Source organism: Poecilia reticulata, chromosome 20, assembly GCF_904066995.2.
Source record: "Poecilia reticulata chromosome 20, P_reticulata-male-v2, whole genome shotgun sequence".
Classification (NCBI taxonomy): Eukaryota; Metazoa; Chordata; class Actinopteri; order Cyprinodontiformes; family Poeciliidae; genus Poecilia; species Poecilia reticulata.
Genome location: NC_088849.1, coordinates 26,562,762 through 26,590,340, shown reverse-complemented (window position 1 = coordinate 26,590,340; position 27,579 = coordinate 26,562,762). Strand labels below are relative to the sequence as shown.

At 49.3% G+C, this 27,579-nt stretch overlaps 1 protein-coding gene across 14 annotated transcripts; it reads right to left on the bottom strand.

Moving 5' to 3' along the window:
- Positions 1 to 590: 590 nt before the first annotated feature.
- unm_hu7910 (un-named hu7910) lies at positions 591 to 27,396 on the bottom strand. Of its 14 annotated transcripts, XM_081601627.1 has the most exons (28): positions 24,278 to 24,480; positions 24,148 to 24,204; positions 21,599 to 21,778; positions 21,455 to 21,499; positions 20,145 to 20,213; positions 15,995 to 16,036; positions 15,883 to 15,918; positions 13,648 to 13,692; positions 8,075 to 8,161; positions 7,877 to 7,912; positions 7,011 to 7,055; positions 6,913 to 6,942; positions 6,815 to 6,847; positions 6,707 to 6,742; positions 6,381 to 6,428; positions 6,215 to 6,301; positions 6,055 to 6,093; positions 5,897 to 5,982; positions 5,735 to 5,821; positions 5,507 to 5,657; positions 3,092 to 3,228; positions 2,910 to 3,008; positions 2,743 to 2,832; positions 1,809 to 1,946; positions 1,604 to 1,739; positions 1,435 to 1,526; positions 1,140 to 1,273; positions 591 to 1,066 (listed from the first exon to the last, which is right to left on the bottom strand). In XM_081601627.1, the coding sequence occupies exons 1-28, from the start codon at positions 24,354 to 24,356 to the stop codon at positions 916 to 918; spliced, it is 2,295 nt and encodes a 764-aa protein (XP_081457753.1). In that variant the 5' UTR covers positions 24,357 to 24,480; the 3' UTR covers positions 591 to 915. The 14 variants fall into 14 exon arrangements, with proteins under 14 accessions (XP_081457753.1, XP_081457758.1, XP_017157302.1 ...); XM_081601632.1 differs by lacking the exon at positions 21,455 to 21,499; XM_017301813.2 differs by lacking the exons at positions 13,648 to 13,692; positions 15,883 to 15,918; positions 15,995 to 16,036 and adding an exon at positions 18,508 to 18,648.
- Between the last annotated feature and the right edge of the window lie 183 nt (positions 27,397 to 27,579).

Genomic DNA, 27,579 nt, shown 5'->3' with positions numbered 1-27,579 from the left:
GTGAGACGGTGGTGAGGTGAGACGGTGAGACGGTGGTGAGGTGAGACGGCGGTGAGGTGAGACGGTGAGACGGTGGTGAGGTGAGACGGCGGTGAGGTGAGACGGCGGTGAGGTGAGACGGCGGTGAGGTGAGACGGTGAGACGGCGGTGAGGTGAGACGGTGAGACGGTGGTGAGGTGAGACGGTGGTGAGGTGAGACGGCGGTGAGGTGAGACGGCGGTGAGGTGAGACGGCGGTGAGGTGAGACGGTGAGACGGCGGTGAGGTGTGCGGCAGATCGACCCCAGCTGGTTGACCGGTGGGGATGGGTCACTGTGGTTTGGAAAGAAAAGAGCCTGGAGGAGAATAAATAAAAATTAATGCCTTTAAGGAAAATCTGAGGAAACTTGAGAAGCAAAAGGAGAAGAAAATATTTTTACGGCTCCTCCAGTAAAACGGAACAAACCAAAGAATTTTCCCTTTTTTTCATTTTTTATTATTTTATATAAATATTAATCATCTTTTTTAACATCTTGTATTGCAAAGTAAATGTGCAAAAAAAAAAAAGCTGATCAAGAGGAAACAGGCGGAGGAAAGTTTTTTTGACAGCAATTAAAACATGATGCAGGCTTTTATTGTGAAGGTCCAGAGCTTCCTGCAGCTGTAGTGTTTCAGTAATTCACAGACAGGGATGGAGAGAAGGAGGTGGTTCTGGTTCATTATTAAAGGAAGTGAATGGATCCACGATCACGACGGAACACCAGAACCCGACCCGATCAGAACCGGGCCCAGAAAGTACCGAGCCGTCCGGCTTAACGTCCAGTCAGTAGTTTAAAACATTCATCAGTCTGAGTCCATCGGTCAGGCCGCTCCTTCACGACTCAAACCGTGGGGTCCACGGAACCGGGTGGGCGGAACCGGGTGGGCGGAACCGGTCCTAAATGGGGCTGAGCGTCTGGCGCTGGTACTGGCTCAGCTCCGGGTGCCACACGTCCACGATGAAGATCAGCCGGTAGCCGTCGGCCTCCTGCCACACCTCGTGCTCAAAGGAGTCGTCGAAGATCAGCACCTTCCCCTCCTCCCACTCCCTGCCAACAGGAAGTGGACGGTGATGTCACAGGAAGTGGTTTAAACTTTGGCTCGGCGATTCCAGCAGCTCACCTGGTCTGGTTGGTGCAGCGGATCCTGCAGCCCGGCGCCGGGATGACGAGGCCCAGGTGCATCCGCAGCCTGCAGTTGGTGGGTCCGGTGTGAGGCCAGACGTGAGTCCCAGGCTGCATCACCGAGAACTTTATCTAGGCCGCCGGCGACAGGAAGTCAGGAGGGACAAAACGCAGACAGGAAGTCAGGAAAAGGTAAATAAAACTGCTTTGCTTCTAATAATCTCAGTTAAAACTAGGACACCAAACAGGATGATTGGTTGTAGGGAACAGAGGTTCTGGTTCTGGTCGGGTACCTGTCCTCTCTTGCAGCCCGTCGTTTCAGGGAACCGCTCCATCAGGGCGCAGGTCTTCGGGACGCCCTGGCAGGCGCTTCCCACCCGTTTCCCTGGAGACACGGATCAACATCAGTTAGCCCGGGTCCGACCGGCGGTTCTGGGTCGGTTCTGGTTACCGGGTCAGCACCTTGCTGCCACAGCGTGTACTGGCCCCACTCTCCTTTCTCCCTCAGGTTCTCCTCCTCAGGAAGGAAGCGGCCCCGGCTGCGGTCCATCACCGCCAGCGCTTCGTCCCGGATCGTCTTCCAGTTCCGCTCCAGCATCTGGACAGACCAGCGTCCCGATCAGAACCGGGCCCGAGCGGTCCAGGACGCGTCGTCACGGCGACCTACCCGGACCAGGTCGGTGTATCCCGTCTCCTGCGGCGTCCACCAGGGCTGAGCCTTCAGTCCCTCCACGTTGTAGAGCGAGCGCTGCCACACGGAGGCGAAGTGCCCTCGCTGGTGACCCCGCTCGTACCACCGGTACGCCTGCAGACACACCGGGTCGTTCAGAACCAACAGAGGGACCAATCCTGAGTCCTGATTGGACCAGACCAGCCTGGCTGCTTTCAGCTCAACCGAACTTTAAACATTCGGTTCTGACCCAGTTCATGTGTTCATGTCCCTTCATCCAATCCATGGATGAATGAATGAATCAGAAAGCGCCACCTTGTGGTGCGCTCACAGAACTGCATACGTCTAACTTTTAAAATCCAAAAAAACGCAAAATATTACAACCCAGATATAAAATAATTAAGAATCTAAATAAAATTAAACAATATTTTAATAAAATCCAAATAGATTCCAGTGCAAACCAGTAACATCCAATAAATTCCAAATAGATTAGAAATAATATATTTTTGAGGATTTTAGATCATCTCTGTTACATAACTCCACTTTTTTCTTTAAACTCCTTTAAAAACCAATAAAAACTTTTCTAAAACACATCAAATGTTATTAATAAACATAAATAGTGACGTTTATTTCAGGAGGAAGGAAACCCGGAAATGTGCAGAGCGTTATGGGGGAAACACCGCCACCTGGTGGACAAACATGGAAATTACACCATCGTTTAAAGAATCGCATCAACAGAAAAGTTTACATTTTTTGTTCTGAGGAACAAATGTGACTTTTTTTTGACTAATTTAATAAAATGTATGTTAAATGAAAACATGAGCAACATTCATTCAGTGTTCATGACGCAGAGTTTAACACTATAAGCTGATAACTGATGTAATATTTCCTGATCGATAACCGATATTGATCCGTTTCTCCAGCCACTCACGCTGTCGTCTCCGACTCGCTGCAGAGCGTCTCCCAGGTGGAAGTAAAACCTGCCGTCGTCGGTTCCCGGCTCGCCGGACTCCAAGCCTTCCTGCAGAAACGGGGTGGGGAGGGGCGATGGTCATCATCAATAATCAATAATCAATACTGCAGTGAGGCCTGACCCACCCTGAGGTACGGGATGCTCTCTGCGATCTTGTTTTCCGCCTTCAGGATGAAGCCGTAGTGAACCTTGGCAAACCCGTTGCTAGGGGCAACGGCGAGGACCTGGTGGGCGGGGCAAAGGACACGCAGCCAATCAGCAGCGAGCTTCAGACCCGGAAGGCGGGCGTCTGAGCGGACCGGCGCACCTCTTCGTAAACCTTCTTCGCTCCCTTGTTGTCGCCTAGCAACAGGTGGGCGACGCCCAGGTCGTTCCTCAGGCCGACGTCGTCGGGGAAAACGTCGACGAGTTTCTGCAGCGTCGCCAGCGACCCCCGCATCCGACCTGGGAGCAGCGCAACATGACCTTTGACCCCAGGGCCCGGCCTCAACATGCAGGTCAAAATGGGTTTGAATTCATTTTGTGTCGATTCGACTTCCTGATTTTAACATTTAATCAAAAATAAAACCAGATAAAATCTCAAACTTTATCCAAATAAATCAGAAAAATAAATTAAACTGGAATCCAGTGAATCCTGATGAAACCCAGGAAGATCCAGAGGAACTCAGCATGTGGAGCCCGGTTCTGCTCTGACCCGGTTCTGGTTCTGCTCTGACCCGGTTCTGCTCTGACCCGGTTCTGCTCTGACCCGGTCTGGGTTCTGCTCTGACTCGGTTCTGCTCTGACCCGGTTCTGCTCTGACCCGGTCTGGGTTCTGCTCTGACTCGGTTCTGCTCTGACCCGGTCTGGGTTCTGCTCTGACCCGGTTCTGGTTCTGCTCTGACTCGGTTCTGCTCTGACCCGGTCTGGGTTCTGCTCTGACCCGGTTCTGCTCTGACCCGGTCTGGGTTCTGCTCTGACCCGGTTCTGGTTCTGCTCTGACCCGGTTCTGCTCTGACCCGGTTCTGCTCTGACCCGGTTCTGGTTCTGCTCTGACCCGGTTCTGCTCTGGCCCGGTTCTGCTCTGACCCGGTTCTGGTTCTGCTCTGACCCGGTCTGGGTTCTGCTCTGACCCGGTTCTGGTTCTGCTCTGACTCGGTTCTGCTCTGACCCGGTCTGGGTTCTGCTCTGACCCGGTTCTGGTTCTGCTCTGACCCGGTTCTGCTCTGACCCGGTTCTGCTCTGACCCGGTTCTGGTTCTGCTCTGACCCGGTTCTGCTCTGGCCCGGTTCTGGTTCTGCTCTGACCCGGTCTGGGTTCTGCTCTGACCCGGTTCTGCTCTGACCCGGTTCTGCTCTGACCCGGTTCTGCTCTGACCCGGTCTGGGTTCTGCTCTGACTCGGTTCTGCTCTGACCCGGTCTGGGTTCTGCTCTGACCCGGTTCTGGTTCTGCTCTGACTCGGTTCTGCTCTGACCCGGTCTGGGTTCTGCTCTGACCCGGTTCTGCTCTGACCCGGTCTGGGTTCTGCTCTGACCCGGTTCTGGTTCTGCTCTGACCCGGTTCTGCTCTGACCCGGTTCTGCTCTGACCCGGTTCTGGTTCTGCTCTGACCCGGTTCTGCTCTGGCCCGGTTCTGCTCTGACCCGGTTCTGGTTCTGCTCTGACCCGGTCTGGGTTCTGCTCTGACCCGGTTCTGGTTCTGCTCTGACTCGGTTCTGCTCTGACCCGGTCTGGGTTCTGCTCTGACCCGGTTCTGGTTCTGCTCTGACCCGGTTCTGCTCTGACCCGGTTCTGCTCTGACCCGGTTCTGGTTCTGCTCTGACCCGGTTCTGCTCTGGCCCGGTTCTGCTCTGACCCGGTTCTGGTTCTGCTCTGACCCGGTCTGGGTTCTGCTCTGACTCGGTTCTGCTCTGACCCGGTTCTGCTCTGACCCGGTTCTGGTTCTGCTCTGACCCGGTCTGGGTTCTGCTCTGACTCGGTTCTGCTCTGACCCGGTCTGGGTTCTGCTCTGACCCGGTTCTGGTTCTGCTCTGACTCGGTTCTGCTCTGACCCGGTCTGGGTTCTGCTCTGACCCGGTTCTGGTTCTGCTCTGACCCGGTTCTGGTTCTGCTCTGACCCGGTTCTGCTCTGGCCCGGTTCTGCTCTGACCCGGTTCTGGTTCTGCTCTGACCCGGTCTGGGTTCTGCTCTGACTCGGTTCTGCTCTGACCCGGTTCTGCTCTGACACGGTTCTGGTTCTGCTTTGACCCAGTTCCGGTTCTGATCTGACCCGGTCCAACCCTGTCCTGGTTCTGCTCTGACCCGGTCTGGGTTCTGCTCTGACTCGGTTCTGCTCTGACCCGGTTCTGCTCTGACACGGTTCTGGTTCTGCTTTGACCCAGTTCCGGTTCTGATCTGACCCGGTCCAACCCTGTCCTGGTTCTGCTCTGACCCGGTTCCGGTCTGATCCAGTCCTGGTCCTGCTCTGACCCGGTCTGGGTTCTGCTCTGACTCGGTTCTGCTCTGACCCGGTTCTGCTCTGACCCGATCTGGGTTCTGCTCTGACCCGGTCCAACCCAGTCCTGATCTGACCCGGTTCTGGTCCGACCCGGTTCTGCTCTGACCCAGTCCCGGTTCTGGTCTGATCCAGTCCCGGTTCTGCTCCGACCCGGTCCTGCTCCGACCCGGTCTGACCCAGTCCAACCCAGTCCCAGTCCGACCCGGTCCCGGTTCTGCTCCGACCCGGTTGTGTCGGTGTCGTTACCCAGGAACTGCTGCCTCTCGGCCCGTCTCCTCAGCGCCGCCCTCAGCAGGTCAGAGGTCACGCCGGGCAGCTCTGCAGCCTCTCCGTAGGTGTTGATGGCGCTCTGCAGCAGGTCGTTGCTGCGCAGCTTCTCCGCCAGGTCGTCCTGCACCTGCCGGGACGACACCGCGTTACGGACCAGAACCGGACCGGACCGGACCGCGTGCGGCCCGGCGCCGCCCCTCCTACCTGGGCCTTCCCGTAGCGAGCGCGCGGGCTCAGAGGATGCTGCTGGACCAGGGAATCGAACGCCTTCAGGGCCACGTCCAGGTTCCCCTGAGGAGGAAGAGGAGGAGGATGAAGGTCAGCTGATCAGAGGAAGAGGAAGTGTCCCCGGGTCGTTTCCTCTACCTTCCTCCTCAGCCTCTCCGCCGCATCGATCTCTGATTTGATGCTTTTATCGATCTTGTTCAGCAGTTTGAGTTTCTTCTTCTTCGCTGGAGGACCAACAGAACGACGCAGGAGATGAAATAAAACCACAGAAGAAGATGAAATGTTTTTATTTGTACCTTTTTCCTTCTGCTCCTCGGCTGCTTCCTCTGCTGCTGCTGACCCACAGAACCAAACCAGAGGTCAAAGGTCAAACACACAAACTGGACTTCATCCTAACAGTAGAGCCGGTCGTGGTCGTCTTTGTGCAAAAGTCTTAAACCGGCAGCGAGTTCTCACCGTCGGCTTCCTGCCTGCTCCCTGTGGGTTGGGTCGACCCAGTCCGGGGTTCTGGTTCTGGCTCTGCTTTAGGAGGCTCCTCTGCTTCTGTGAATCAGAAACCCGTCACCGACTGAACCGAAACCACAAACGGATGATTTTATCATTAATGTCGTTCATTTCCCACCTGCTTCCGCTGAGAGTGTGGAGCTGGTCTGGTACCGACCCGATTCCCCTGCAGAACAGCAGCAGAACTCAGTGTTACGGCTTCACCAAGGAAATGTGAACGAGATAAATGAAACACATACATGTAAAAAATTACAATAAAAACTTTAATACCTTTAAATGATTATTAAATCATGTTATTATTTAATTTAAAGTAAAACTGTTGACCCCTTCAGTGCTGGTTGGCTTCAGATTTAGTTTCTCATCAGTAATGAGGCGGTTGGCCTCTAGGGGGCGGCAAACACAACAAGCAGTCTAACTGTGACCAGAACCAGAACCGGGTCTCACCCTCAGTCTCCTCCGGCTGGCTCTCCTCCACCAGAACTGGACCAGGAAACAGAGAAGGTCAGAATCAGAACCACTGAATGATCAGCAGCAGGTGGGGGAGGGGCTCACCTCCTGTGGTGTCGATGGAGCCGGGCTCCTCCTCTGGAACAAACACAGACTGATTAGAACCTGACAGGACCGGGCCTGGCTCTGGTTCTGGTACTGACCGTAGCGCTCTCCGGGTTCTGTCGGGTCGTCTGCAGAACAAACAGCAGGTTCATAAAGGTCCACACTCTGGACAGGAAACAGGAAGCTGCTGACTCACCTGGAACAAAATGGCTGTCGTCCAGCGGCGGCAGAGGAACGGCAGCTGCAGAGGAAACAACAACGGTCAGACTGCTGACCGAACCCGGATCTCTGGCCCGGCCCGGTTCTGGAAGAGGTCCGATACATGCAGCCGAGCCGGTAATGGACCGGCTGGATCAGAGACTGACTGGATCACAGGCGGGAGGAGAAGAAGAAAGGAGGAAGAGTGTCCTAAAGACGGCTAACATGAAGCTAAGCAGTGCTAACGAATTAGCCAGTGATGCTAAAGGCTAAGGGTGGAAAGAAACGTTTTGATCTGCAGCACAGAGCGGATCAGTCTGTCATGCAGTGGTAGCCATGCTTTCACTAATGAGCTAATGCTGTTAGCACAGCTAATGTTTTGTTTGCTACTACAGCTCTTTTATTTTGAAGACGATTGGTGATCTTAGCCTCCCCTAAATTACCTTTACTAAACTGTTAGCCTCCTCACAACACATGGCGGGTCAGAACATGATTGAATTGAGAACTTTAGCATTAGCTTCAGCTAAACACCATGCATGTCTAGCCTATTAGCATTGATTTCTGCTAATACAATGCAGATATAGGGCATTAGCATTAGCTTCAGCTACGTACCACTTGTACTGAGCTGTAGTTTTTACTAAATGCCATGTGTGCATAGAGCTTTGCCATGGTGGAGCTAATGTTCATGCTGCCAACTGTTAGCGGAGCCCAGCACTACTAAAAGTATGATCCGGTGCATGTTAGCAGCAGAACCTGGTTCTGTTTAGCATTCTTTCCACCGGTTCTGAGTCACAGCTGCAGCTGGACCGGCGCCAGACGCTAACCGAGTTATTCATCCCTCACATGCAGCTCAGCGGGACCAACCTTGGATTTCAGACTCCACGTCCTGAGATCCAGGGACTGCAGCAGACACACAGCGTTACCGTCGTCATGCCAACAGGCAGCAGGTGAGTCATAAACATGAGATATATTTCTGCTAAATAATCCTGATTGTTGGGCAGATTTCAGGTGTAATCCTCTGACCCTGCTGCTGCAGAGAGAGGACAGGTGTCCATGTCCCACCTGACGTCTCCTCCGCTGCAGGACCGTCCTCCTCCGGTTCTGGAGCTCTCTGGGTCGGCGTTTCCACCTCAGGCTTACTGGTCTTTTCTAACAACAAAAACACATCAGCAGCTTGTTTATTCTGCGATCAGAGTCCCTTAAATCCTCTTTAGTTCTGATTCTGGCGCTCAGGTTGAACTCCCATCTGATTGGTGGAGCAATCCAGAGCGGAGGTGTACCTAATAAAGTGGCCACTAACAGCCAGCTAAACGATCCCATCAGAACTCACCTGTTTTCTCCTCAGGTGATCCCCCCCCTTCAGCACTGCTCCCAGCCCTGTTGGCAACCCAAAGGCGGCGTTTAAATCGGACCCAATGACCCAGGAAGCTGGTTCCCCATCGGAACCGACCAGGAAGCTGGTTCCCCATCAGAACCACCCAGGAAGCTGGTTCCCCATCAGAACCACCCAGGAAGCTGGTTCCCCATCAGAACCACCCAGGAAGCTGGTTCCCCATCAGAACCACCCAGGAAGCTGGTTCCCCATCAGAACCGACCAGGAAGCTGGTTTCCCATCGGACCCAACCCGTCAGAACCGACCAGGAAGCTGGTTCCCCATCAGAACCGACCAGGAAGCTGGTTCCCCATCAGAACCGACCAGGAAGCTGGTTCCCCATCAGAACCACCCAGGAAGCTGGTTCGCCTTCAGAACCACCCAGGAAGCTGGTTCCCCATCGGAACCGACCCGTCAGAACCGACCAGGAAGCTGGTTCCCCATCGGAACCACCCAGGAAGCTGGTTCCCCATCAGAACCACCCAGGAAGCTGGTTCCCCATCGGACCCAACCCGTCAGAACCGACCAGGAAGCTGGTTCCCCATCGGAACCACCCAGGAAGCTGGTTCCCCATCGGACCCAACCCGTCAGAACCGACCAGGAAGCTGGTTCCCCATCGGAACCACCCAGGAAGCTGGTTCCCCATCAGAACCACCCAGGAAGCTGGTTCTCCATCAGAACCACCCAGGAAGCTGGTTCCCCATCAGAACCACCCAGGAAGCTGGTTCCCCATCAGAACCACCCAGGAAGCTGGTTCCCCATCAGAACCACCCAGGAAGCTGGTTCTCCATCAGAACCACCCAGGAAGCTGGTTCCCCATCAGAACCACCCAGGAAGCTGGTTCCCCATCAGAACCATACAGTATGATCCGGTACTGATGGGTCGGTTCCCCATCAGAACCAACCCATCAGAACCAACCAGGAAGCTGGCTGGTTGGTTCTGAAGGTAAAGAACATTTGGGACACAGCAGGCGGCCATCAGACCCAATAAAACCCACTGAGGTTTGGGGTGTGAATACTTTTACAGGCTCCAGGACCTGTGAGCAGCGCCCCCTTCAGGTTGGTTATCCAACAATGGGAATGGATAAATTCTGCAATTTGACCTTTATTACAAAAAGAAAAAAAACTTTTTTTTGGTGTAATTTTTATAACTTAGCAGCTGATTAGAATATCTCAAATAATACATGACCTTTGACCCCAAATCTCTGTTGGAGAAATGGAGGAAGTTCAAACTATCTCTTCCATCCATCATATCCCCTACTCCAACATCTTTCTAACCGCTCTGCCAGACGGTGATGATGATGTCATCCAGGATGTGTGGATCATCATCTCTGACGCCTGGATACTAAACGTCAGGCAAGTCTCCAGTCAGAGGGATCTTCAGATTAGGTAGACAGACTGCTACTGGAGAACCTTCCTTTTGGGAAAAGTGTTGTTTAAATAAATGGAAAAAGGAGCTTCAACTGAAGCCAAAACATTTTCACCGTTTTATTAAAGTACAGACATGAAATGCATGAAAACAGAACAGAAAGCTGCAGATTCTGACTGATGTGGTTTACAGGCAGACGTCACCAGGAGGAGGAACCCAGAGGACCAGGAACTGAACCCCAAACATTTTCTCTACAAGCTCAAAACATTTAAGAATAAAACATATTTAAGAAGGTAAAACAGAAATGAACTTAAACCAAAACAATCCTAACAAACAACCACACGCATAAACATGAGGTCAAATCTTTATATTAATAAAGTTTATAACAAACTAAAGTTTCTTCCTGTGGTATATTCTAGTTTCAGTGGTTCTACATACACAGTTAAGATGCTTTTTATTGATTGTTTAAAGACATAAAGCTGACAAAAGTTGCCATGATTACAAGTTGAATGTTTGAACCGGCGGTGGAGCTTCTGATGCAGAGTCTGTGGTTATAGCGCCCCCTGCCTGGCCCATTAGCTCCCACTACATACCGTGTTAGTGTAGTGCCTTAGCGCTATGCTACCGCTTTAGGGTTAGCACTGCTACCTTTAGTTAGCAGTTCCTACCACTGGTTTTATGCAACATTTTTTGGGTACTTTGTTCCAACCATGGGTCAACGTTTTCAGAAGTTGGATACGTTTCTTAACGTCTGAGATCCAAAGATTCAACTTGTTTTTCTTTGGTAATTAATATCAAAATCTCTCATTCTTCAATTGGCCCAAACTGGGATCAGAACAGCAATCTGGGAAGGTCTGTAAAGGTTTTTAGGAAAAAAATACAGAATTTAATCAAATTATATGCTGTGATGACTTTTATGATTCATCATCCAAAACACACAACTATGAAGACCAATACAGTGGCTAGGAGTATCTACATGGAGGACCAGCTGATGAACCAAACACCACGGTGGGGCTGATGGTAGAACGGTTGACTGGGTTTGAATCCCGACCTGCGGACCTTTGTGTACGACTCCCTGTGGATACGGAGGTTCTGTCCAGGTACTCTGGCTCCCACGGCCCAAAATGTGTTTCCTTTAGCTCTGCGTGTGCATGATTGGGTGTCCGTAACGGACTGGAGACTTGTCCAGAGTGACAGCCCAATGACATTTTGAAATCTTCACTTATCTGTCAAAATAAAAGTATCTGAATCACCTTGCTAAAGGTTGCATACAGAGGTGTCATCCCCTGTACTAACCAGTGTACTAGTGAAGTATTGATCCATAGCTGCTTTGCTGTGACGCACTAAGCGGCAAACATTGTTCCTCTTGTGGCACGTAAAAGTCAGTACCAAGGATCGTCTTGGATTTCAGGTTCACCAGTTTATTCAACTCTGACAAGACAGTTAATGCACAAAACCCAATAACTCTGAAGTACACAGCAACAGTATTTACACGGACTCAGCCACAGCGGTCAAAAACGTGCGTCCTTTTGGGTTCAACACCTGCCTACCACCTGTCACCCCTCGGCTCGTATATTTGGGCCAACCTATAGAGACCAAACTGAATTTGGCTCCAATATCCCAACAGGTACAACACCTGCATGTGTCCAAACAAACCCAACCAGATAAACCTGGTTTTTAAACCAGGAGTTCATCTGTTGCTCAGGACTATAGAGCTGGAGCACCGTCCATTCATCAGTCAGTTTCTAGTCCCATCAGCAACCGTCTTCTCCCTCCTGATGGCTGCTGGAGCTAAAGCTTGGGAAGCATTGTGCTTCCTCTCTGGAAGGTCTCGTCTCTTCACGTCGTTCTTTGTGGCATTTCGTTGCTTCTCCTTGGCCAGCCTCTCTCTCTCCATCTTCTCCTGGAGGGCCTTCTCTCTAGCCAGCCGCTGTCTCTCCATCAGTTCCTTCTGTCTGGATAGCCTTTGTTTCTCCAACTTGTCCCTCTCCTGCTTCTCTCTTTCCTTCATCATCTGTTCCCTCTCCTTCCTCACTGCCAGGTCTTTCTCTGATCTCTCCTTCTCCTGAGCCAATCTAGCTCTTTCTCTAGCAATCCTCTCTTCCTTCTCTTTAGTCGCTCTGTCTATCTTTTCCTTTTCAGATTTTTCTTTGGTCATTCTTTCCCTTTCTTTAGCGATCCCCTCCAGTCTTTCTTTTTCGGCCTTGTCCTTGTCCAATTGTTCTTTTTCAGATTTCTCTTTGTCGGTTTTTTCTATTTCTAGTTGCTCCTTCTGTTTGGCGATTCTCTCTCTCTCCTTTCTTTCTTTCTCTGCTTTCTCCTTAACGACCCTTTCTTTTTGGAGTCTCTCCTCTAATCTTTCCTTCTCTGCTCTCTCTTGGCTTAATCTTTCCCTCTCCTTGATGAGGCGCTCCTTCTCGCTCCTCTCTTTTTCTGCCCTCTGTCGATCCCTCTCTTCTTTAGCCGCCCTTTCCCTCTCTAGTCTCTCCTTCTCCGCCCTTTCCCTCGCTAGTCTCTCCTTCTCCGCCCTTTCCCTCGCTAGTCTCTCCTTCTCCGCCCTTTCCCTCGCTAGTCTCTCCTTCTCCGCCCTTTCCCTCTCTAGTCTCTCCTTCTCCGCCCTTTCCCTCTCTAGTCTCTCCTTCTCCGCCCTTTCCCTCGCTAGTCTCTCCTTCTCCGCCCTTTCCCTCTCTAGTCTCTCCTTCTCCGCCCTTTCCCTCTCTAGTCTCTCCTTCTCCGCCCTTTCCCTCTCTAGTCTCTCCTTCTCCGCCCTTTCTTTCGCTAGTCTCTCCTTCTCCGCCCTTTCCCTCGCTAGTCTCTCCTTCTCCAGTCTCTCCCTCTCCAGATTTTCCTTCTCCAGTCTCTCCTTCTCTTCCCTTTCTCTCGCTAGTCTCTCCTTCTCCAGCCTTTCCTTCTCCAGTCTCTCCTTCTCCACCTTCTCCCTTGCTAGTCTCTCCTTCTCCAGTCTCTCCCTCTCCAGCTTTTCCCTCGCTAGTCTCTCCCTCTCCAGATTTTCCTTCTCCAGTCTCTCCCTCTCCAGATTTTCCTTCTCCAGTCTCTCCCTCTCCAGATTTTCCTTATCCAGTCTCTCCTTCTCCGCCCTTTCCTTCTCCACCATTTCCTGCTCCAGTCTCTCCCTCTCCACCCTTTCCCTCTCCACTCTTTCCCCTTCAATCCTCCTCTCATCTCTCAGTTGTTCCTGAGCTGCTTCCAGGTCCTTCATCTTCTGTGCCCAAGCCGCCTCCCTCTCCTGCTCCTCCTCAGCCAGGAGCGCCCAGATCTCGGCTAGTGCGATGCGAGCGATCCTCTTGGCCTCCATCTTCTCGTGGATCAGCCTGAGCTCCTCCCTCAGAGCCGAGCGCACCTTGACGCCTCGGACCGGAGGACCTGAAGTCTGAGCTGAAAGATTTCAGCCGACCGGTTAGAAAAGATAATCTTCCACAGACACAGCAAGGAGGATCTGAGAGACACGTTAGTATTTATGGTTTCAACTGAAAACTAACATGAACTTCAGTGACATCTTTTTGTTTGTTTTACTGACTAGAAACAGACATGATACTAAAGGTGTCTATTGTCATCACAACATAACCATGCCCATATCACTAAGGACTGGATGCTGAGTGTCAGGAGTTCAAACCTTAATGTTAAGATATTCAGCCTGTTGGAGGAATCATCTCTACTTTGGTCTCATCTGCCTAGAAGACATTGTCCCATAACCTTGTCCTTCAACCCTTTCAAACAGTTGACTGTTTCTGTCATGATCTTTAACCTGCTAGTGTGCAACAATTAGGATCAATTAGTGATGCTAATTGTTTCATGGAAATCATCCATTACAGTTAATGAAAGCCAAGCATCAACATTTTCACTCTGGTTTCTAGGAAGCAGTAGATTTTAGTACCTTTGGTTTGGTTCGTTTCAGCCTCTCCTGAAGTCTCTCCTGATGCTGAGAGCAGAAACAGCTCGTCAAACTGCTGAGATCATCTACATTTCCTCTCATGCGGAGCACAGGCCACCCAAGGCGAGCATCAGTGAACCTCTGCATTCCAAACAAGCCCAAACCGAAGGTGAGTGAAAGGCATTCTGGGAGCTAACCATCTTATATCCAAAGATTAACAACAAATCAAAACGTTAACCGTTCTGCTTTCAGCAGGAACAGCTCATGATTAAACATACCAAGCGGCAAAACAACGAAACCAAGCGATTAATGCATGACAGGAACTCCCTGCAGATCAAGAACCATCATGAATATTTCCTGATAGCAATCAATCAAGAAATCAGCCGACGACCAGAATCAGCCACTTTCAGCCCACTGGCACCAACTGGTGACCAATCGGCCACTCTAAGCCCACATGGCCCCAACTGGTGACCAATCGGCCACTTTCAACCCCACTGGCCCCAACTGGTGACTAATCGGCCACTTTCAACCCCACTGGCCCCAACTGGTGACCAATCGGACACTTTAAACCCCACTGGCCCCAACTGGTGACCAATCGGCCGCTCTAAGCCCACTGGCTCTAACTGGTGACTAATCGGCCACTTTCAACCCCACTGGCCCCAACTGGTGACCAATCGGCCACTTTCAACCCCACTGGCCCCAACTGGTGACCAATCGGCCACTTTAAACCCCACTGGCCCCAACTGGTGACCAATCGGCCACTTTAAACCCCACTGGCCCCAACTGGTGACCAATCGGCCACTTTAAATCCCACTGGCCCCAACTGGTGACCAATCGGCCACTCTAAGCCCACATGGCCCCAACTGGTGACCAATCGGCCACTTTCAACCCCACTGGCCCCAACTGGTGACTAATCGGCCACTTTCAACCCCACTTGCCCCAACTGGTGACCAATCGGCCACTCTAAGCCCACATGGCCCCAACTGGTGACCAATCGGCCACTTTCAACCCCACTGGCCCCAACTGGTGACTAATCGGCCACTTTCAACCCCACTTGCCCCAACTGGTGACTAATCGGCCACTTTCAACCCCACTTGCCCCAACTGGTGACCAATCGGCCGCTCTAAGCCCACATGGCCCCAACTGGTGACCAATCGGCCACTTTCAACCCCACTGGCCCCAACTGGTGACCAATCGGCCGCTCTAAGCCCACTGGCTCTAACTGGTGACCAATCGGCCACTCTAAGCCCACTGGCTCTAACTGGTGACCAATCGGCCGCTCTAAGCCCACTGGCTCTAACTGGTGACCAATCGGCCGCTCTAAGCCCACTGGCTCTAACTGGTGACCAATCGGCCGCTCTAAGCCCACTGGCTCTAACTGGTGACCAATCGGCCACTCTAAGCCCACTGGCTCTAACTGGTGACCAATCGGCCGCTCTAAGCCCACTGGCTCTAACTGGTGACCAATCGGCCGCTCTAAGCCCACTGGCTCTAACTGGTGACCAATCGGCCGCTCTAAGCCCACTGGCTCTAACTGGTGACCAATCGGCCGCTCTAAGCCCACATGGCCCCAACTGGTGACCAATCGGCCACTTTCAACCCCACTGGCTCTAACTGGTGACCAATCGGCCGCTCTAAGCCCACTGGCTCTAACTGGTGACCAATCGGCCACTCTAAGCCCACATGGCCCCAACTGGTGACCAATCGGCCACTTTCAACCCCACTGGCTCTAACTGGTGACCAATCGGCCGCTCTAAGCCCACTGGCTCTAATTGGTGACCAATCGGCCACTCTAAGCCCACTGGCTCTAACTGGTGACCAATCGGCCACTTTCAGCCCAGCTAGCGGCCAGTTGGGTAGAAAATCAAAACTCCTCTCTTTGTAACCAGTAAACTCACCATTAACTCATTAAGGACCAAAACCATTCAGCAGATTTCGGTGCAGCCGTTCATTAAACTGAACTGAATCCTGTCTTTGTGGCTCAGGAGAAACAAAACAAGTCCAAACTCCAGGATGTTAAATACGGCAAGCCGACTCACAATCCCTTTTCTACAATCATGGAATAAAAGATTGGTTAGTTTACTGTTAAACAAGTAAAAATAAAGCATTAAAGTTTGGTGTTTAGTGAAAGCTAAATGTTAAACTGTTGCAGAGGTTGAAGGCGTTTCCAGCTGAATCAGATCCAGCAGACATGCAGTCAGGTTCAACATGGAGCGCCGTTAATAAACTCCACATTACCTCTGCGCCTCCCTCTCTTCTTCTCCTCCTCCTCCTCTACGGAGTTCAGAAACAGAAACACGCATCAGGTGAGCGCGGCGCTGCAGACAGACCCAAACCCAGCCAACCGTACCTGTTCTCATCCGCTCAGAGCTTCCTCTGAACTTCCTCTGATCTGAGGGGAGAGAGCTGCGGCTTTAGCTCAGAGAACAGGAAGAAACAGCAGCTGGCGAAGTTCAGGGAGGTTAAAGGTCACGGGAGGAATATCAACAAGGTGCAGCTGGTGTCAGGCTTAATAAATGAGGTTAACCTTATTGGTCAGAAAACATGAAGCCCAGTGTAAACACACCAACCATGCAGCTCATAGAAACGTCTGATGATGTCATTCAGGTGAGGGACTGAAAGGACCTGCATCGTTCTGCAGGTTTTACCGACACGATGCAGGAAGAGATGTTAACGGCTGAAACTAACCCGATTTAAAGAGACGGATCACGTTCAAGCAGTCAACCAATCAGAACGCAGCAACGTGTGCATTTATTTAAAAACAGAAAAATGTTGATTTGATCTTAATGTTGATTTTAGTGTTGATGCTGTTGACTCAGACGTGTTTCTGATTTGTAGCTTTTTGTTTGTTGTGACAATAAAGTCTCATAATATGACAATAAAATCAAAATAAACCAAGAATAAAGTCATAATTTCATTTTACGCGACTTTGGTCACGTTAGATCTTGATTATCGGAGCTTTCATCCCATTAAAACTATTTTTTTCTCAGAGTTTTAAAACTCTTTTCTGGTAATATCGCCTCTTTATTTTTAGACTTTTTTCTAAAATTATAATATTCTTATTATAATTCTTAGCCTGGTCCTAATAGTCTGTCGTACCGAAACAACAAATTGCATACATCATTTTTTATTTAATAATAATAGCTCAACTAGAAAATTCCTGCAGAAATTTTAAAGGGGCATGCCAAAGTGTGGCCGTCGGATTTTTAATAAAGCGTTCCGATGGTAAAAATTAGCAGTCATGCTTAAGAAAGCTTCAGTGTAGTCAATAACCTGCGGGGAGTCAGAAGCATGTTTTCTTAAGCTGTACTCGTACGGTAGTATGAGCATTTTTGCTCATTTTAGTATGTTGCATAAGCTAAAATGAGCCAAAATGCTAACAATAGCATGAATGCTATTGGAGCATCAGTAGCATGTTTTCTGTCATTACTTGCGTCACACATGGCAGACCAATCCTTGCTCCGACCAAGCTTCCAACCAAAAAAAAACCTGACCTGTGTAACAGGTCACAAACACGACAAAAGTCTTTTTAAATCCTGAAATTATTCAAATAAATTCTTCATAAACCCAATATATTACCCGGATAACAGTTTATATATTAACCTGATAACAGTTTATGACGGAGTGGTTTGTGATCTGTAGCATCACCCAGGCGCCGCGTCTGTGCCGCTGGTTCCTTAAAGGAGCAGCGACGTTATTTTCTGTCCACAGACTTTTAATCAACTATTTATTCTTATTTATGTCAGATTTTAACATGGGGGGACATATGTGTAATGGTTATAGTCTTGAATCAGTAGTATAATGCTGAAAACACAAGCAGTTGTAAATACCAGTAAACCCTACAGTGCAGTCCTGGGGAGCTGCAGTTCCAGACACTGTTCTGTTGCTATGGTAATTAATCCCCTGCAGCTGTGAGAGCCAAAGAGCGGGAAAATCCTCTTCAGACACAGTTTCTATACTTGGGAGACACCAGGCGTCAGTCTGAAGGACCCTGACAAAAAGCATAAGCCCTAGCAAATTTTTGTAAACATTGTACATGAGCAGGCATGTGTATCTATGTTATGACCAACTTTCAGACCAATAGGGCGATATTTATGCCTGTGAGGGGGATTTAAAAAGTGTTTTTGAGTCAGCCATAAACAGTCCTGTGTGTGTGTTTCATAGAGAAAGATTACTGATTCTGTGAGACACAAAATCTCAAATTTTTTCGTTTTTATTAATTTATGTAATCATTTTAACTCCGATCCCCAATAAAAATAATAGCAATAATGCCGGCATCGAGCCGCACGATTTGATACCACTTTTGTGGGTCAGCATGCAGCGGTACGAGCCGCATTAACGGGTAATGGAAGAAAAATAAAGATATATATAAATAAATAAATAAAGAGACGTTCTATTGGGTGTAGAACAATAGGTGCCTGCCATGCAATGCATGGAGGCAGTACTGACTTGCTTCGCAAGTCAGTACTGCTCTCCTTATGCATTGCTATGGCATGCCCCTAATTAATAAAATCTGACATAAATCATGTGACATTCTGCAGCTATATGACATAAAATGTTGCAAACTTAATTTTAGCTAAAATATTGATTATTTTTCTTTCTAATCAGCTCGTATGAAGATAAAAACAGTTTTCATCTCTTCCTCTTCGGTTCTCTTTGCTTGTTGTATCTGTGTCCAGAACCCAGTCCTCCCAGTCCGGTCCTGCAGTGGGAACAGGAGCTCCGACTCAGACCTGTTGGTTCTGGTTCTACGCCGTCAGACCACCTGCTTCCTGTTCTACTGGTTCTGCAGGTCCAGAATGACCCCTTTGACCTCCACATCATCAGCGGAGGCCTCCCGCCCTTCCTCCTCCTCTTCCTCACCTCGCTGTGCGGGGGGAGAAACTACATCATAAAGGAAGGTGAAGAAGCCATAGATCCAATCAGAGCCCTCCTCTGCTAAAATGTTCAGAACCTCCTCGAGCGACTCGGCGTTGGCGCTACGGCCGCCATCTTTGGTCAGGCCTGACGAGAGAGAGGGAGAGAAAAGGAGGGAGAACGGGATGGAGGGGAAGATGGAGGACTGGAAATAAGGAGGAGATGAAGAAAACAGAAGGATGGAGAAAAGGATGACTGGAACGAAACCAGGATAAAAAATAAAGAAATGATGAAAAAAATAAAGAAATGATGAATGAGGGAGAAAGATCGAAAGTTAAAGATGATCCAGAAACATCAGGACAACATTTTCTCTCAGTCTCGTCTCGTCAGCGCCCCCTGCTGGCCACAGACCCGCTTCACCTTCCTCTCCAGAACCTCTTCCTGCCTGATTCTCTGATCAGAAGAACAGCTTCAATCTGACAACAACTAAACGCCACCGGGCCGGAAACCATTCAGTTCAGCCGGACCGGACCAGGCCAGAAACCATTCAGTTCAGCCGGACCGGACCGGACCACACTGGGCCATAAACCATTCAGTTCAACCGGACTGGACCAGGCCGGGCCGGACCGGGCCGTAAAACATTCAGTTCAGCCGGACCGGACCGGACCACACCGGGCCGTAAACCATTCAGTTCAGCCGGACTGGACCGGGCCGGGCCGGGCCGGACTGGGCCGTAAACCATTTAGTTCAGCCGGACTGGACCAGGCCAGAAACCATTCAGTACAGCCGGACTGGACCGGGCCGGGCCGGACTGGACACACTGAGGAGGAAACATCGCACAATCAGAAACTACGCAGACGCTTAATTTCTGCTCTAAAGTTGGGGCTGAACATTTCAGACCGATGTCAAGCTAACCTTTGACCTCTGACCTCTGACACTGCTTCAGTTACACACCCAGTAATCCTGCATGGGGTCACATGACCAAACAGAAACACAAACTGTTCACGTAACGTTCATTTTGTGCATCCATGTCAAAGGTCAACTTGATTCAAATCTCTTGGAGTTCCACAAGGATCAGAGCTCGGTCCTGTCGCAATGAATCAATCAGTCACATGATCATTTAAAACGAGATCAATAATTTCCATTTGCATGATTTATCGTTTTTGTCCTGGGTGATAAAAATGCTGTTTTAACTAAACCTTTTGTTGTTTATCTATTTTGGATGTTTAAAATGTTAAATTAAAAAGTTTATTGATCTTTGAGAATCTGTTCCTGCATCATTATGATGCCGTTATCACCATTATGTTAATTTAAAATGGTCTGAAAACAACAATCTCCTTCACGTCGGTGACGATTCACCATGCAGGCCTTTGCACAGCCGTGATATTAGTGATGAATTTCATCTTTTCACTGCGAAGCTCATTGATTTCTATCAATAACTGGTGAATCTCCAGTCAGCCTCCAACTTTCACTGCAATAAAAACCAAACCCCATCAGCAACACTGGAGGACGTTCATGCGTCCGGTGCTGTTAGTCTCTACAGGTAGAGCTCAGGGGTTAAAGGTCACCAGGTGATTAAAGTTTAAAACCCAGGCCTTCATGTAAACCACACCAGTCGTTTAGGAAGGAGGAAATGGACTTGCCGAGCAGAACTTTGGCGTCCTCCACGTCGAAGTCTCCGTCTCCATCCGTGTCGTAGGCGGCTAGTTTCCCTGAGGAAGAGGAGTTTCCAGAGTGGGATGGAGGTCAGGATGAAGGTTAAACAGTTTAACTTCCTGACTGTCAGAAGATCCCAGCTGGGTCAGTTAGCATGTACGCTAACCGCTCATTCTGCGATCAATAAAGGATTTAAAGGAGATCATTGACGACTCCATCAGCCTGAAGTGGCTATGCTAACTAGCCTTAGCATTCCTGGCAGACTGCTATCAGGAAGAAGCTGCAGCCAAGCAGAGAGAAGGGGAGAGGGAGAAGCACATATACACGCATGATAGGCAGCACTAAGCCCCGCCTCCTGGCTCTGATTGGCTGTTTATTAACAACGGGTAGAAAACGGTTACAGCGTTTGAACCAGCGAAGCTAAAACTCACTTATAAAGTTCTGAGTATATTTACAGAAAATGACGTTTTTGAGCACATTTTAATATAAATGTTTTCATTTCTGCAGTTTTGGCTTCATTGCTGCTCTGACTGCCGTTTTTTCAGCATGTCGACTTTTTTGAGCCTCTATACTCCAGTTAACGATTAACCGATTACTAAATCAGCTGATTATTTCAATAATAATAATTCATGAATGATTTCAGCCCAGCTGAATATAAATTTCCATCTGCTGCTCTGCAACAGGCGACATGAAGTCGGTTTGTCTCAGAGACGATGCAGACGTTCTTCACGCCGCAGTCCGTCTCACCGGAAACTTTCAGGGTGAAAACTAACAGATCTGAGGATGAAACTGACTGTTAGTTTGTGAAGCTGTGAAATAAAACTGCAGCTTTCTGAACACCAACATGGATATTTCAGCAGTCTGAAACGGTTTCCTCCATGTGAGATGTGAAGTTTGACCGGCTGGTGATGAAACACGAAAACCGTTTAAGAGTCGTGAGATGAAAGAGCAACACGATCCAGAGAGGAAGGATGTGGTGAGGATGACTGCGGTCGTCTGTCAGCCTGAACCTTCAGAGAGACGGCAGCCACCGCAGAGTCAGAACCAGGTTAAACCGGGCTGAACCGGGTCAACCGGGCCGCTCAGAACCTGCAGGCTGCAGAGAGGAAGCTGAGGCTTATTGATGCAGAGCAGTCTGTCTGCAGAGCCGCTCAGTTCCTCTTATTTCAGTCCAGCTGAACCGCGGTGAGACGTTTCGGTTTGATGGCGGTTCCCTCTTCGTGAGCGCTAAGCTAACCTGCTAACTGAGCCCTGCAGGAACCAGGCTGAGGGAAAACGGGGCGAAACGCTTTCATACCTTGCAGAACTTCAGAAAAGTTCATACGAAACTCCTGCGCCCTCGCTGCATGCAGAGGAAGAGGAGGAGGGATGAAGGCAGAGGAGCAGAGCGGTTAGACACGTCACAGAGCAGCGGCTCGGCGCCGTGTGGCGGCCATCTTACCCAGGACTCTGTCGTAGTCCACGATGTCGAAGTAGAAGACGGCCACGGAGCTCCAGACGCCCAGCAGAGCCACGACCACCAGCCAGGTGAACATGGAGAACCTCGGACCGCTGTCCGCCGCGCCGGGTCCGGCTTCGGCCCGCTTCCCGTTCTTATGCTCCACAGGAGCCGGCCGGCCATCTGCACACATCACCAGCAAACACAATCACAAACCTGCTGATTTATCATCTACAGACCTAGAAACGCCTGGGTGGACCTAGCCCCGCCTTTGAGGCGCAGCTCCTCCTCCTCTCAGCTCCTTCAGACTAGCCAGCAGCAATTAGCAAACCGCTGGTGGACCAGCTGAGCTCATGATAGCTGCTGCTCAGAGGTAAAAGGGTTAATAGAGGAGCCATGTTGGGACGACTTCCTGGAGGCGGAGCTTCAGAAAGAGCAGGAGCTTCTTAAAGAGACAGAGACCCAATTTTAAGTAATATTTTATTTACAGTGTTTTCATAACAACTGAAGGCTACATAGTTACTGTATTGTGCTATAAATGCTACGCTGTGCCTGAAAAACTCATAAAACCAACCCTTAAAAAAAGTCATATTTGGACAGATTATTTTTTCCATCATTTGATGAATCAACAGATTTTCTCTGAGCTTTAAAGGGAATCAAACCCAAACAGAAAAAACTCATTTCTGAAACATCTTCATTCTTTAACCTGAGGTGTTTTTCTGACTCCCTGTTCAGACACAAACTGAGACAAACTTCATTCTAATGAGGCCATGAAAGCAGATTCTACAGTCAACCTGTGAGATGAAACCCAGTGGAGATCAAACTTAATGGAGGCAATAAAAGTCCAGTAAACCTTAAACTGGGACCAGATATTTACATACCCGCTGGAAAAAGACTGAATTAGACGAAACGTCTGCAGGATTTATTTCTGTTTGATAAAAAGGCAGAAAATGTAAAACTGTTTGGAGAAATCCTCAAACAGAAAAGAGTGAATACAGTAAGAAGCTTTCTGGCCATTTGGCAGAACCCAGAAGATGATGATGATGTCATGGCTTTGCAGGCTTCTGATTGGTTAACCAATAACTGTACATTAGTTAACCAATCTAACTAATGTACAGGGCTCTATACCTAACCCAACTAACTGGGCTCTCTGGGTCGTTAAAGCACCCAGAGAGCCCAGACATGCAGAAAGATTCAAACCCAGGGAAACCATGATGCTGCGGGCCGGAAGCAGCTCCAGCAGCAGTCAGTCTAGCAGCGACTCTGGAAAGGCCTCTGACATGCTAACAGCTACATATCCAGGCAGCACAGGAACACGCCCTGCATGATAATCCACCACCTTTGCTTTTGCAGCACCGCTTTAAAGCTGCACTATGTAACTTTTATGATATATATTTTTACATATTTATTAAAACTGTCACCATATTGTGACAGAAAGATATGAGTCTGTGAAAACAGATCCCCCAGTGCCAACTAGAAACAACCAATCAGAGGCAGGAGGCGGGTCTTAGCGATGTAAATCAACTTCCCCCTTGGTCTCTTTTACGCTGCAGCTAGCACAGGATGTTGTGAATGTCTAGTTAGCATAGCCTCCGATGACAACAGATAAACGGTTTTCCTGTAACGTTAAGTTGTTTCTCCACCATTAGCACATTTGGCAGCGAGTACATGAGGATGATTGACAGCGCTAAGCCCCACCTCCTGGCTCTGATTGGCCGTTTTTGGTCGAAGCGGTGCATTTCTTCAGACGCAGCAGATCATCGTCTGTCTCATAACAAACTGTCACAACATGGCAACCAAACACGTAGCAACATCTTTAACCCTTTGTTAACCCGCAGTAACTCGGTTCTGACCCGGTTCTGAAGCCATCTGCTTGGTTCCTGCTGTGGCTCAGATTCAGGAGCTTCAGAATAAAACCTCAGGCTAAACTGGAGTTTAAAAATCATTCCTGAGGTTCCGATTGGCTGCTGGTGTCCATGTGACCCTGCCCAGTACCAATGGAGACGGTTCTTTGTTCTGGACCAGAACCGGTTGTTTTGGTGGAACTGGAGTCAAACAGAAATCAGATCTGGAAACATGAACATAGAAACAGCATTTCCACCTAACTGGACCAGCTGGTTCCAGTTTGGCTCTTAGTTCCTGTTTCCTGTTTGGACTGGTTGAAATGCTGTCTGGAGGCGGGCTCATGGAGACCAACAGCCAATCAGAATGCTTAAAACTCCCGATCCGGTTTCTCTTCTGACCTGCTGATAAGAACCAGTTGGACTGGTACCAGTGGTCGTTTATCACTGGTTCTTTCTGGTCCACTGACCAGAACACAGAGAAACAGACCAGAACCGGTCCTCTACTGGACCAGAACCCAGGCTGCTCCGGGTTGACGGTCCGGTTGGACCAGGAATAGAGAGCAGCTGCTCAGGACCGAAATATCTGCAGCTGATACCAGCAGCTGTCCGTTTGGACTCCTACGGGTCAGAACCAGCACCAGTTCTGACAGGAGCCCAGTTAGAAGTAAAAGCAGACCAGAACCAGAACCAGAGCATGCTGAGGCTCACCGGGTTCCCGGGCTGACGACTCCTCCACCGGTCCGACCTGCTCCTCGTTAACGCCTCCTAAACGAGCCCATCAGTCAGACAAAAACCCAACAGAACCAGAACCAGAACCAGCTTCAGCTGCCAGGCCTACCAGTCTCCTGAAACACCTCCTCCTCTTCCTCAGCGTGGATCTCCTCCACAGGAGGCTGGGAGGAGGCGCAGCGCTGCATGGCCCACCGAGCAAAACGGGTCGGACCAGAACCACACAGATATTACTCCAGAACCTCAAAGATCCTCCAGCCACCTGGAGTTCAGAGAGCTGGTGATGAAGAGGGGAAAGCTCCTCCTCTTCCTCCAACAACAGCAGCTCTGAGATCACAAAGCATCAGAACCCGACCCGGAACCCGACCCGGTTTATTATTAGAGCTGATAAAACCCAGAGACGCTCCAGGAGAGCCTGGGATGCCGCAGAGCGACCTTGACTCTGATTCTCCTGTCTGTCCGTCACTTAACAACAGAAAACAATAAAAAAGACAAAAGAAAATACAATTTATTAAAATAAAGGAAAGCAAATAAAGACAAAATGAATAAAACTTTAAAAGATAAAATAAAAATAAAATAAAGACAAAAGGAAAAGATATTAAATAAAAAAAGTCAGGAAGAATCCAGTTCTGCTAAAGAACCAGAACATTTTACTGGTTCTGGACTCGACCCAACGGGTCAAAGGTAAAGAACACGGTATTTATGCAAAATACAGGAAATGATCCTCAGTCGGTTCAAAAATATACACACACCCCCAAAACTAAAATATTTAATTATGTAGGTAACCGGTACCAGCTGGTACCAAACAGCTGGTACAAAACAGTACCAGCTGGTACCGGATTTACGTTGGTAAACAACAGAGCTAAGATGAACTTCAACACCTACAGCCTCAGTAAAAATAACTGAAGCTAAAGACAGAAACCAACCAGCTACACCTCCAGCTTCCTGTGTGACCTCTGACCTCCAGCGCTGGGCCATGCAGCCTGGACTGGAAGTTCTGGAGGTGAGATCTGTGAAGTGACAGGATGTCCCCTCATGTAGATGAGCTGCAGCTCAAACACATCCTGCCTGTTTTTAGCTTTTAGCATCGACAGCAGGAGGGAGGAAAACAGCAGTCAGTCTGATGGGGGTCAACCTGAGGGGGCCATCCTGAGGGGGCCAACCTGAGGAGGTCAACCTGAGGGGGTCATCCTGAGGGGGCCATCCTGAGGGGGTCAACCTGAGAGGGCCAACCTGAGGGGGTCATCCTGAGGGGGTCATCCTGAGGGGGTCAACCTGAGGGGGTCATCCTGAGGGGGTCAACCTGAGGGGGTCAACCTGAGCGGGTCATCCTGAGGGGGTCAACCTGAGGGGGTCAACCTGAGGGGGTCATCCTGAGGTCATCCTGAGGGGGTCAACCTGAGGGGGTCATCCTGAGCGGGTCAACCTGAGGGGGTCATCCTGAGGTCATCCTGAGCGGGTCAACCTGAGGGGGTCAACCTGAGCGGGTCAACCTGAGCGGGTCAACCTGAGCGGGTCATCCTGAGGGGGTCAACCTGAGGGGGTCATCCTGAGGGGGTCAACCTGAGGAGGTCAACCTGAGGAGGTCAACCTGAGCGGGTCAACCTGAGCGGGTCATCCTGAGGGGGTCAACCTGAGGGGGTTATCCTGAGGGGGTTATCCTGAGGGGGTCATCCTGAGGGGGTCAACCTGAGAAGGTCGACCCCCTGAGGTTGACCCCTCAGGTTGAGCGGGTCAACCTGAGGGGGTCATCCTGAGGGGGTCATCTCAGGAAAAACTGACCCCCAAAAACACTGATTCAAGTCAAAAATACTTTATTTCTCTCTCATATAACCCAAGCATCGTCAGTGAGTTTCTTGCTAGCAGATCCATATCCAGGCAGCGGAGGTGATGCTCCATCAGCTCTGCTACTCCACCTCCTTTTCCTTTGCCGCTCCTCCAAATCTCTGTCTGCCTGCATGGTTAATATTTCCAGAGTATTGAATTATTTAATGTTTAAAGTGAGCGGCTCGGTGTTTCTGGAAGCCCTTCAGACGCACTGAAGCTTTTCAGAGAATCACAGGAAACACCGAGTCCTAACAAACATGACTGAGGGTCAACAACCTCTCCGGACACGTTAGCAGTACCGCGTCTGCTTTTTCCTCCATTATTAAAACAACCCGCATCATTACTCAGATTATTAACACAAAACATCCTTTAAAAAACACACAACCTGCAGAAGAGCCCGCGAACATCCAGCTTAGCCTCTGTTAGCAGTCTAAACACAGCTGGTAGCGGCGCTAGCTTAGCGCCTAAACTGACTCCATTCGAAACTCTGGTCATTTTAGAAACTCTCCTTTATGGTTAAAATAACAAACAGAAAATGGAAATTATGACTGAAAAACTATAGCATAAAACACCCAGAAGAATTCGGGGTTACTGGCATCAACACATTTTGATATTTCTATTTATTTTCTAAGTTTTTAAGCTATTCTGATCGCTAATTAGGAGGTAGTTTTAGCCTCAAAAACAATAATCTAAACATCTGAAAGGGAGAACTGAAAGCCGAAATAACGTGATTCATAAGTGTATGGACACCATCAGGTTAATATGTTTGTTTTTTCTGTAATCACTTCAAAAGAAAAAAAAAACTTAAAATCTCCAAGTCAGTGAATGGAGTTTCGCTTGAAGGCGCGTCTCGAGCGCAGAGTAAAAAAAACATAACCAACCTCTTTTATTGTGAGTTTTTGAATTCTTCTTCTGCGCCATTTGTTCCTGAGTTCCCCGCTGTTTGCCTCCTGCTGAGCAGCAACAACATGTACCTCCAACCCGCCAGAAAGCCCTCTGTGACCGGCCTGAAGCTGCGGCTTTTCTGCCTCTTGGTGATGAAACGGCCAGTTCCCCAAAAATCTCCTCTTCACTTGGATATCAGCAAAGCCGAAGTCCATGGTAACCGTGACTGACTTCGGTCCGACCAATCAGAGTGCCAGAAACAACAAGAAGGCGGGTGTTGGGGCGGGTTCTCCTCTGAGCTGACCAATCAGATTGCGAGGCAGCTTCCCTGTGTCGCCTCTTTTCTTTGGAAAGGAGGGAAAACGTGGCAGAAGGAGGAGAGTTTTAAACATCTGGGGCGGAGAATCCTATTAATGATCACACACCGCTGAAAAAAACATTTTAATCACAAGAAACAACAACAAATAATACAAATTCAGCATAATTTAATTAGAATGTATAAAACGGATTCTGTGCTGAGCGATTCATCATGTTGTTTTTTTACATTTATTAGCCGTTTTATAAATAAGATGCTTTACTTTAAGTTCATGTTTTCCTCAAATATCTCACCTTACTTTATTTTACGTTTGGAGTTAATAAATTAAATAACATTCAGACAGGAAAATATTGATTTTAATGCACCGAAAAGGGATTTTAACT